Here is an 11420-nt window from a genome sequence, read left to right as displayed (position 1 = left end):
GGATGCTTCGTGATTTTGGTTTCAATTGTCAAGATTACAGGGGGTTTGTAACATGACATAAATTTTCTCACTATATCTTGAGACTGCTATGACTTCCGATCATCCTATAGGTATGGGTGTTACTTGGAGGGAAAGGAAAACGCCCATTCATTTTCAGGTCAACAGGTAAAAGATCATTTGCATAGGCATTCGACATGGAAAAGTATTTTACATGTTAAATGTTTTCTCTATTGACCATTTTATTTTCAAAGGATATTCAGAGAACTCTTAAATGAAGATCACCAATACTATTTATTTGAGGTATAAGTGAAGGAGTCAGTTTTTACGTCAACCAGTCAAAGTTCAAGGTCACAGTAGCTTCTTACTTGAAAACAGGCTCACCACAATATGTAGAGAACACCTTTACCTAGCATCATATGAGTCACGTTCTGAGAAACTGGGCTTAATGCTTTTGCAGTCCGCACAGGCTAATCAGGGACGACACTTTCCACCTTAACTTGATTTTCGGTAAGGAGGGACTAAAAATACCATAAAAGCGGAAAGTGTCATCACTGACTAGCCTGTGCCGTCTGCACAGGCTAATCTGGGACGACACTACACACATGCATTAAGCCCAGTTTTCTCAGAACGCGACACATATAAATTTGATGTGCAGGGTTGATGGAAGGAATGTCGCCATCAATTTAGTAATCAAGATGAGTCAATGCCACAGGGAGATGCTACACCTAAAAATCTCTTAAAAACAGTACCTAGTTACAGCTGTAATTCGCTGCAAGTTGGGGGAAGCAGGTTTTTTAAAACGTCTGTTGCAGATTACAATTTTGAGGATTAGTTTAACACGGTATTCAAAAACATGTTGAAGTTGTGAGCGAGACGCTCACAACTTATTTTACATAGCAAGGTTTGCAAGTCAGTATGCGCTTAGCTACGCTATGAACGATAACTACTGCCTGTTGCACTACCTGCAGTAAAATTATGCAGACGACGAATGCTAGGAGCGTCTGCTCTTCTACGCTAGGAACGATAACCAACACATCTGCCTGATTATAGTTTACTACTGGTACACTGCAGTGTGTGTATATATATGATCAATAGTGTTTAACAGCATGTAAGACGACATTGGCCAGTCTAGTGTTTATCATTGAAATCTGTACATAATAAAATTATTTGCTGCTTTTAGGAAAAACTGTGCTGAATGCATGTCAAATAAGATTAGCCTGTGCAATTCGCACAAGCCAATCAAGGACGACACTTTCTGATTTAATGGCGTTTAATCAGGGACGACACTTTCCACCTTAACTTGATTTTCGGTAAGGAGGGACTAAAAATACCATAAAAGCGGAAAGTGTCATCACTGACTAGCCTGTGCCGTCTGCACAGGCTAATCTGGGACGACACTACACACATGCATTAAGCCCAGTTTTCTCAGAACGCGACACATATAAATTTGATGTGCAGGGTTGATGGAAGGAATGTCGCCATCAATTTAGTAATCAAGATGAGTCAATGCCACAGGGAGATGCTACACCTAAAAATCTCTTAAAAACAGTACCTAGTTACAGCTGTAATTCGCTGCAAGTTGGGGGAAGCAGGTTTTTTAAAACGTCTGTTGCAGATTACAATTTTGAGGATTAGTTTAACACGGTATTCAAAAACATGTTGAAGTTGTGAGCGAGACGCTCACAACTTATTTTACATAGCAAGGTTTGCAAGTCAGTATGCGCTTAGCTACGCTATGAACGATAACTACTGCCTGTTGCACTACCTGCAGTAAAATTATGCAGACGACGAATGCTAGGAGCGTCTGCTCTTCTACGCTAGGAACGATAACCAACACATCTGCCTGATTATAGTTTACTACTGGTACACTGCAGTGTGTGTATATATATGATCAATAGTGTTTAACAGCATGTAAGACGACATTGGCCAGTCTAGTGTTTATCATTGAAATCTGTACATAATAAAATTATTTGCTGCTTTTAGGAAAAACTGTGCTGAATGCATGTCAAATAAGATTAGCCTGTGCAATTCGCACAAGCCAATCAAGGACGACACTTTCTGATTTAATGGCGTTTTTCGTTTAAAGAGTTTCTGGTACTGGGATGACAATTAATGCATACCGTTATGCATTAAGCCCTGTTTTCATAAAATGAAGCTTAAATTATCATTTTTATTAATGATTTGAAAACAAAAACACATCTCGAACTGTGCTTTAAGACACACTCTTTATAAATTTGAATGGGTTGTGTTCATTTCAAACTTGCGATATAAAAAGCTATAACATACAGTTTGGTCGCCAACATACAGTTTGGTCGCCAGTAACGGATCTTCCCCAGTAGCGGATCATTTTTCGGAAACGATCATTCTATTGCTCCAACCCCGATAAAAAATACTGATCAAACTGTATTTTCAACGAGAATAATCATTTTTCTCTTGAAATGTATATTTTCTTTTCCCAGTGATGACCTAGTAATTTTTATATCGTGGATTGCATATAATGCATGTACGCACCGTGTTTACAAAGTGAGCCTCGTACTGGGTAATGAGATTTCGAAGAAACGCTTACCATTAATTGCATATGAACTTTTGAAAGGTTAGTTGTGAAAGAATACATTAACATGAACTTTATCTTATAAGCTGCTGTTTAACGGTTTTTAGGTGCACTTTTTCAAACCCAAGTGAAGTCTGTGTCGCTACTTTTAAAAACTGAGATGCGTCTAAGATTATGCAACACCGAACAACTTCAGTGCATTCAGCGCTTTGATTCAAATTGTCTGTTGAATAATTGTGTTACTTTACTAGTATTATATTGCTTTTAAATAAATAAAATACGTGACATTGAACAGCAATATCACGTGCACACAAGCAAAAAGGTGGGTCGCAAGTTTCATCAACAAAAGCATTTCACCCCTTCCCTAGAAGCTGAATAGGATTTCAGTTGTATTAGGATTCTTTAGATAACAATAACATCGTTACTGTATAAAATAAGTCGGTCTTGGAACAAAAGCTTTCTGTCTAAATGTAAGTAAAAGAAGAAATTTCATGTTCAGGATTTGTGAATCTTTTCGTACGTCTTTTTTCTTTTCGTCTAATTTTCTTTTGCTTACTAAAACGACCTTGAACTTCCAAATGTAAACAAGGAAAGAAGTTGATTCATGTGACGGTTACTCATAGACATGATTTTGCATGTAAGTACTGCATGGAAAAGTACTTTTTAGAAAAATAAATGGTATTTCACAATAACACGATGTATTCAATCAATTGTCTGTCAATTTGATAGTCCACTCATAAACAGTTGGAAAATCGGCATTTCAACATGTTCAACCATCTCTGTGAGTCTGTCATCTGTGTCTGTGAACACCGTCAACATGGTCAGGTCCCTTTTATCTAAGGAAAATCGGCATTTCAACATGTTCAACCATCTCTGTGAGTCTGTCATCTGTGTCTGTGAACACCGTCAACATGGTCAAGTCCCTTTTATCTAAGGAAAATCGGCATTTCAACATGTTCAACCATCTCTGTGAGTCTGTCATCTGTGTCTGTGAACACCGTCAACATGGTCAAATCCCTTTTATCTAAATTGATTATCAATCCATTTAAAGCGACCTTATTTTGAAAAAAAGTGTAAAATTAACATACTTTTTCATTTTATTTCAAGAAACTGAAATTACATGCATCAAATTGTTGGCGTTGAAATACAACAATGTTTGCGTAGGTTCAATTTGTTGTTTTTGCAAAATTGTGACCATTGAAATATGTGAATGTCTGACCTAAATTGTCATGCTGTGTGGGTTGTGAACAATGCAACGCTACCACTCTAGAGGCCACAACCCAGCAAACAAAAGACGTCTTTTTATGGTTGTTAAGACGTTGTTCTGCCCAGAACAACGTCTTAACAACCATAAAAAGACGTCTTTTGTTTGCTGGGAAGATTGATGAAACTTGGTTCAGAATGTGTATATCCCAGGGCCCTGAAAAGTATACTTTTTTCCCCTTTTGGGTTGTGGGGGGAAAATTGATAAAATTCCCCCTGATTAAAAAAAAATATTTTTTTTTCTTTTAAAGATGTGTCTCATGATTATAATATCTCAATACTATTTCAATTTTATCTTGTAAAACATACTTAATTATGAAAAAAGAAATAAATATAGTGCAAATATGTACAAGTGTATTGTACTCACCTAGGTACAAGAGTAGTCCCGCAATCAATCCTCCACAGCTGGACAGAGTGATGCCGAGAATAATCAGGAATTCTTGGTGAATTAGTGTCTTTACGACGTTAGCTTGTATCTTCAAAATATGGCGCACAGGAAGAGAGATCTAACAGGGTTTTTACTTCAGTTATCAGGGAGTTGTGTTCGTCCCAAAACCGCTTCGTACAACACTCCCCCCTGTTCTATCATAATGGAGCTGGTAACACCTTCATCATATTGATTTCACTGTAGAATCTTGACTCATCAGAATACAGTGTCCATGTGGTATTGGTGTAAAGATCTCAGTCTGGCCATGCCAACCAAGTTTATGATATTCATTAGTACGAAAGTTTCATCAAGGCCTTATTAAAGTGAATACTGGTAACACTAACAAAATAAATGTGTTTGCGAGCTTAGGATCCTAACTCCCATGTCTGGCTTCGCTGACCTAGGATTACATCTGGTACAAGATGCAGGTGTTGGCTGATGTGAAATCCAGGAATTCTTCCACTGTCTCCCCCCTTATTTGGCTGACTTCCAGTGCCACCTCTCCGATGAATGCTGGGGTACTCGCACTTGCCTGCCTGGCTCTAAAATAGGGAGGATCGTTTTCAAGAAGCAGATGGCCCTTCGGAATTTTCCTAAGTGCCACTTTCTGGAAGTTATCAAACTCCTTCACCATGCCCGTTACTCCAAAGTAGCACTTCGGAAAGGTCTCCAGCCAGCTCACCACTTGCTCCACAGTTCCGGTGAAACAATGGAGATGGATACGTTGAGTTGGGGCAACATTAGCTCTCACATCTAGCCCCATCTTCTCCGCAGTGCTGATCCGCAGCGTCTCGCATGTGTAGAATCACTGGACGGATAGGCATACTGAGTTTTAAGACCTTTATTAGTATCTCCTCTTGTAGTTTCCAAGTTGATTCGGGTGCACATCAGTCTAAACCGATCTCACCCAGGGCAACGACTGTTTTTAACCCAGGAGGCTCCTGAGCTCCTCGAATTCGGACTGCGGGAAAAACTGCACCTCTTTGGCGTGTATACCCACTGCAGCTCCAAACCCTTTCTTCCCAGGATACCAGGTCTTATATCCTGACATGAGGGGTGCAACTTGGGGAATGCTATTCTCAACAGGTTCTACAGTCATATTCATTACACATACATTGGGTTTATTTTCATGACTGTACAATGTTAGAGGAATAGCTACATTCCCACCGCCACATTGTTTTACCACAAATGCCATTAAGTCTTTGTTAAGTTCACATTCCTTATTCTTGAAGGTACTGGGTGGAATCACAGTAGTCCGGCACACAGTGACACTAGCGATTTCTTCCTGCATAGGTTGTTATGCATTGGAATGCTCAATGTGCACATGCTCCTCAGGGATATTTACCAACATCTTGTATTTACGCATGGAGTCAAGTCCGAGAAGCATATCATTCTGAATTGGTGCCACATACACGTTTTCCTCTAATTAAGACTCGCCAATCTTTATTGTAAGAGGTCCGCAAACAAATCCACCTATAGACATATCTCTGCCTGCAGTGTTAAGCCTCAGCTTCTTGATAACTCTTGGCGGTTCCGGTAGTCTATGACACATCCTGTCTGAGATAATAATCACCTCAGCTGCAGTATCAATCACTGCGTTTGTCTCAACACTTTGCAACTTAAGCGGAATCCTAAACATGGAATTTAGTTACAATTGAAGAACCACAACTTGATCATTGTCTTCTTCTGGTCTGACTTCTGACCTATCAGATTCAGTTGGGTTGTCATCTGTTACCATGGTTTGCTTAGGTTTTTCCCTCTCCTCTGTAGATGGTTTTGCTGTGCGTATTCCTTAGGGCTCGGGCATTCCCAAGACAGCTGAACCTCTTTTTCATTCTCTGTGTAATCAGGTGTATACTGATCTCCTAATGCTGTTTCTTGGAAGAGACGTTTCAAATCAGCCTCGTCTGTACCTGGCTCTTTTGCAGGCGAGTTCAGAGTGCAGTCAGTTTATCCCGACCGATAAGCTTCTCATTGAACAAACGTCGAAGACTAAGGCCATGTATAACATGGTTGTACTTCTTGACCTTTTGCGTGGCAGTCTTCCTGTCTTTAATTAAATCCCTATCTTCATCATGGACTGGGCTATTTAGCACTGGGGTCGGGCTTCGCCCTTTTTGTCCGACCCGGAAGAGTTTAAATGTTCCTCGTTCTCTTCCTTTTCCCCAGTAAATTGGACATGTTTACTGCTGTCACTTTTTCGGCGTTGACAATCTGTAATGTAATGATTTTCTTTGCAGTTGACACTGAAGTGTTGGAGGAAGTCTGTTCGGGGACGGCGATGCAGAGCGAGGTTGTCTGTACAGAAGGCGCTTGAGGATGGTATCAACAGAGGTCTTGATCTGGCTGATCTGTTGTTCAATTGTGTTAAGACGTTTCTCACAGCCTCCCAATCGAGTCAGTGTACTCTGACCAGTTGGGCTTTGTGACTCCTCTTTCAGTGCATATACGGAACAGCCTTGGCTAATGTCTTGGACAGATGTCTGTCTAACATCTTGTTTGACACGGCCATGGACAGCGGTGTGAGTGTGGACCGCCCACTTCACCTTGTCCACTGGTGCCTCCATGGTAGATGGGCGAGCATTCGCTGCCATCTCACCGGCTTCCTTGTTGAAGCAACCGTGACAGAAGCGTAGGACTGCCTGGCGATTCATATAGTCTTCGGGTAGATCCCGAAAAGCTTTAGTGGCTAATGTCATGATTCGGTCTGCCAAATTATCAAGGTCCTCCTCCCCCTCCTGTCGAGCAGTGTTGAAGGCAATTGTAGCTGTTTCAGGTAAATCTTGATAACCAAATCGTTTCTCAAAACACTTGATAATGTCGAAGTACTCCATGTCATCGTACTTCTCCAACAGATTTGCAAAGAAATCACCCGCTTTTCCTGTAAGGCACCAACACAGGTAGTCTTTGCAATCTTGTGCTGTCCAATGCTGAGCTTCTGTGTATTTCGAAAATTTCACATATAAAACCCTTCAGTTGGATTTTCCATCATAAGTTAACGTCTTAGGTAAGTTGCCAATTCTTTTCATTTGCTGGTCCCTGTGACCTTGATCGGAGTAGGTCAGGTGATTTGCAGGTGTTCGGTTAGCATATCCGAACCTTCTTGCAGGACGCTGGTTTGAAAGCCTAGGCGAGTATCCCGCAAAAGGATGCTTGCTTTCAGGTTGGTACGTCGATCGCAAGTCAGTGGCAGGATAATCCACATCAGCGCTTGCTGATGTGTAATCGTGGTTCAAGTATGACTTGTCGCGGCCTAGGAACCGACTGTTGAAGTTTACATCAGAGTCTGCATATGGCATTTGAGCACCATGGTAGTAAGAGTCATGTAAGCTTGATCTATGGAACGTGTCTGAAAATTTGTCCATTTCGTCATGTTGAGTAGTCGGGTATTGCTGACCATACGGATTGAAATCTATCAGATCCAGCAAATCTTTTGATATTCTAATGTATGGGATCATCGACAGTTTTTCTTCATCAATAGGTCCCACCCTCTCCCGGTAATCAATAATTGCATTTGCTGTACGGACCTCAATACCAGGCAGTGACCGTAGTTGTGTTTCAGATGCTGTATTAATGGGGACAAGTGCCGATATTCGATGTAACATGATTGTTAATGCGGGACGGGGGCAGGCAAAGACAAAATAGTATATATAAAAAAAAGTATTAAAATGTAATGGTCCTTTAAGAAAATAATTTCTAAAAATGAAGTGCCCCTTTAAATAGTTTGTAATGCCAAGCAAACTTAAATTAGTTATTAAATTAATTTCCAAAAATGTAATGTCCCTTTAATTAATAAAAAAAATGTAGTGTCCCTTTAAGCAATTGATTTAAAAAAATGTAGTGTCCCTTTAAGCAATTAAATTCTAAAAATGTAACGTCCCAACAGAAAATAGGAAAATAGAATCTAGTTGTTAATGTTGAAAGCACGTGGAGCTCCAAGCAAGATTCTGAAGCAGCCAAACACTGTAGCTGGCAAGTGGAGCTTCAAGCAAGACGCTGAAGCAACTTACACACCCTGGTACTAACTGGCTTCAAGCGATGGGCTGAAGTGACAGCAAACTAGCCGATCAGATGTATTATTCTGTTAATTATCTGGAACAGTAATTTGATAATAAAATAATTATTCAAATACCATGTGTGTTTGTTTAGTTATTACTGTCTCAGTAAAGACATTTCTATTACACTAGCAGAATGCTAATGCTGTGGCTATTTATTTAGTTATTGTTTACCATGATTTGCTCTGTTACAAAATGAATCTTGCTGATTTCTTATAAATTAAATTGCTGTTCTCCAACCACGTGACCAAAATTCACACTAATTTGGAAAGTGTGAAAATGTGATTTGAGGAAAATAAAGGAAGAAAATTTATTCCTTTTTGTTTTATTTGTTTAAATAACTGTGCTAGTTTGATGAAGACTCCAAATTGTTGCTCTACGACTACCTAACCAACTGTTCACACCAATCGAAAGTGCGAGAAAATTGTGTAAGGTAAGATGAAGTAGGAGAAAATAGAAAATCTTGAGAGGTTCTTACCTTTAATCCTCGCGTAATAAGAAAGGAGAAAAAAGGATATTGGGAATTTTTGGCGACCTGTAATTCCCAAGAAAGAAGAAAGAAAAGAGATGAACAAAAATTTCGAGAATTTTTCACGACATGTAATTCTCAGAAATACGTTCGATTTTAGCTTGCAGCGCCAATATTGTACTCACCTAGGTACAAGAGTAGTCCCGCAATCAATCCTCCACAGCTGGACAGAGTGATGCCGAGAATTATCGGGAATTCTTGGTGATTTAGTTATCTTCACAACGTTAGCTTGTATCTTCAAAATATGGCGCACAGGAAGAGAGATCTAACGGGGGTTTTAACTTCAGTTATCAGGGAGTTGTGTTTGTTCCAAAACCGCTTCGTACCACAAATGTAATAATAAGAGAGTAAGTAAAACAAGAAATATCTTTAAAAAAGATATACGGCGTAAATAGTTTAATGAATGAGATCAAGGATAGCGAATGTCTTTTTCTGTGCAGTTCTTAGCTGCATCACACGCAGTACGGGATGTTACGGGGAGTTTTCGCGGCTTATTTTACATTATAACATATTGCTGGTCATAAACCTATAGATACAAAACAGAAAACCACAAGAAGAATGGAAGTGAAATTTAAACATATGAGTCAACCGGCCACACGAGAAGTATCCGTATTTATAGGCGCGTTCTTCGAACAAACCTGTTTTAGTGGTTTGTCGGGCATTGCTATTTGATTCGATTATTAACAGTATCAATTATCATCGTGCTAATGCTTAAAGTGATATTATGGGCATTTTGCACTGTTGAATTGAGCTGAAAAGAATTAACAGGTCAAAATAGTTAGTTAAAATGTGGTTACTGATTAATTATCTGCAACTCACCTTGCTACCAGTTGTTTATAAAAATATATTTTATATTCGATATTCTTACGTGACCCACCCAGTCCTGTAAGCTGAAATGATCCGTAAAACAATTTCGTGTCTTTGTGTCGTATGAACAAATCTGCACTTAAAGGGGCCTTTTCACAGATTTTGGCATTTTTTTAACTTATTCATTAAATGCTTTATATTGATAAATGTAAACATTGGATCGTAAAAGCTCCAGTAAAAAATCAAGAAAAAAATTAAAAAAAGGAAAAAAACATTGCCCGGAGCAGGTTTCGAACCAGTGACCCCTGGAGTCCTCCCAGAGTCCTGAAGTAAAAACGCTTTAGCCTACTGAGCTATTCCGCCGAGTACACATTCTTGACGTATTTTATACCTTATATAAGCAATCTTCGTAGTTTCACAAAATTTAACGACAAAAACAGAACTCTCCAAATTATTCAATCGTTTCGCGTTGCAACGCTTTATAATTTTTAGGTTTTAAAATCGTCAAAAGATGCATATAATGGCTATATTAGAGCATGGTTAATGTTCAGTATTACTGTTTCCTCACAAATATCATAACTAAAACGAAAACTTACAAATCTGAAACAACTTTTTTCAATTTTGTCAATTTACCAAAGCGTGAAAAGATCCCTTTAAACTAAATTTAGGTTCAACTCGTAAACGCATGATCAGTTGTCAAACGAAAGTACGGTTGATATTCAAATGCATTATTTTTCTCTTTCTGGTACCGGTATATTGTTTTAGTATGATGATGCTGCATTAATTAATATAAGTGTATATGAAGTAGAAACATCAAAAATAATCAACGGTTGCGATAGACACCTATAAACTGTTGCATGCTCATAATATCACTTTAGTACATTAGGCAATATGGACGAATAATTATTGTTAAATTTATCAACAATAATATTTATCATTGTATTGTTGAAAACACATTAAGAATCTATTATTTACATACCATAATTATATTGCTGAATATCTTCATTTAACATATTTCTGGTCTAAAGAAAATTCCAGGTCACCTAGTTCACGGATAGCGTCTTTATTATATAACGATTATTTTACTGGCCGCCAACTCCGGTGATGACCTGTATATAAACTCTGAATGTCCGCGAATTGACCCGATATACCTCGCGGGTTGAAATGCAATGCTTTAAAGTGAGGCCTCGCTTCCATTGCTCTTTATACTTTTACATGTTAACATGTTGACAGGAATAAGGAAGTAAGTACTAAATATGAGAACATAGCCTTTGAAGTATAAACGCTCTTGCGCTGGTAATACTCTGAAAATAAAAGGTGTAAGCACAAACTGTATTGATGTCAAGAATTGAGTGTAAAACTGTTCTATCTATTAAGCCTTTTCATTCGAGATAAAATTGTTTCATACAGTAAAACAGTGTTACAAAGACGCGGATATGTTTCCAATGTTCTGGTGGTATACTCAAATCAGCCAATGGAATAAATGAAGTGTATTCATTCGTACCTAGCCGCGGGAAATTTTATTGGAATTTTATTGGACACTTACAAAGGTCAGGCTAAGGTGAAAAGCTGGCTTATGCAGCTTACGCCGAAAAATCCCCCAAAAAGGGAAACGCCTCGAAAATTCCCCCTCATGAGGGTAGCGACCCGCTTCCCCTAAAATGGATTCAGGGCCCTGTATCCTGACAATTTCTTTAATTGAGCTTTTATGAGTACATAATTATGTACATATGTACAAATCAAAGTTCTTCCTGATATAGCCAAAAACCATGTTACAAAAATATGTCT

General features: G+C 38.8%; 1 protein-coding gene across 1 annotated transcript in view; it reads left to right on the top strand.

The window, feature by feature from the left end:
* Window positions 1-3111: 3111 nt before the first annotated feature.
* Window positions 3112-11420, top strand: part of LOC127834372 (uncharacterized) — a 30135-nt gene continuing 21826 nt past the window's right edge. Inside the window, exon 1 of the mRNA XM_052360152.1 lies at window positions 3112-3188. Coding sequence (XP_052216112.1) covers window positions 3177-3188 — 12 coding nt within the window. The 5' untranslated portion in view covers window positions 3112-3176. The remainder of the gene's footprint in view (window positions 3189-11420) is intronic.

Source organism: Dreissena polymorpha, chromosome 6, assembly GCF_020536995.1.
Source record: "Dreissena polymorpha isolate Duluth1 chromosome 6, UMN_Dpol_1.0, whole genome shotgun sequence".
NCBI classification, from domain to species: domain Eukaryota; kingdom Metazoa; phylum Mollusca; class Bivalvia; order Myida; family Dreissenidae; genus Dreissena; species Dreissena polymorpha.
The sequence above is the reverse complement of the archived record's forward strand: the minus strand, read 5'-3'. Positions and strand labels throughout refer to the sequence as shown.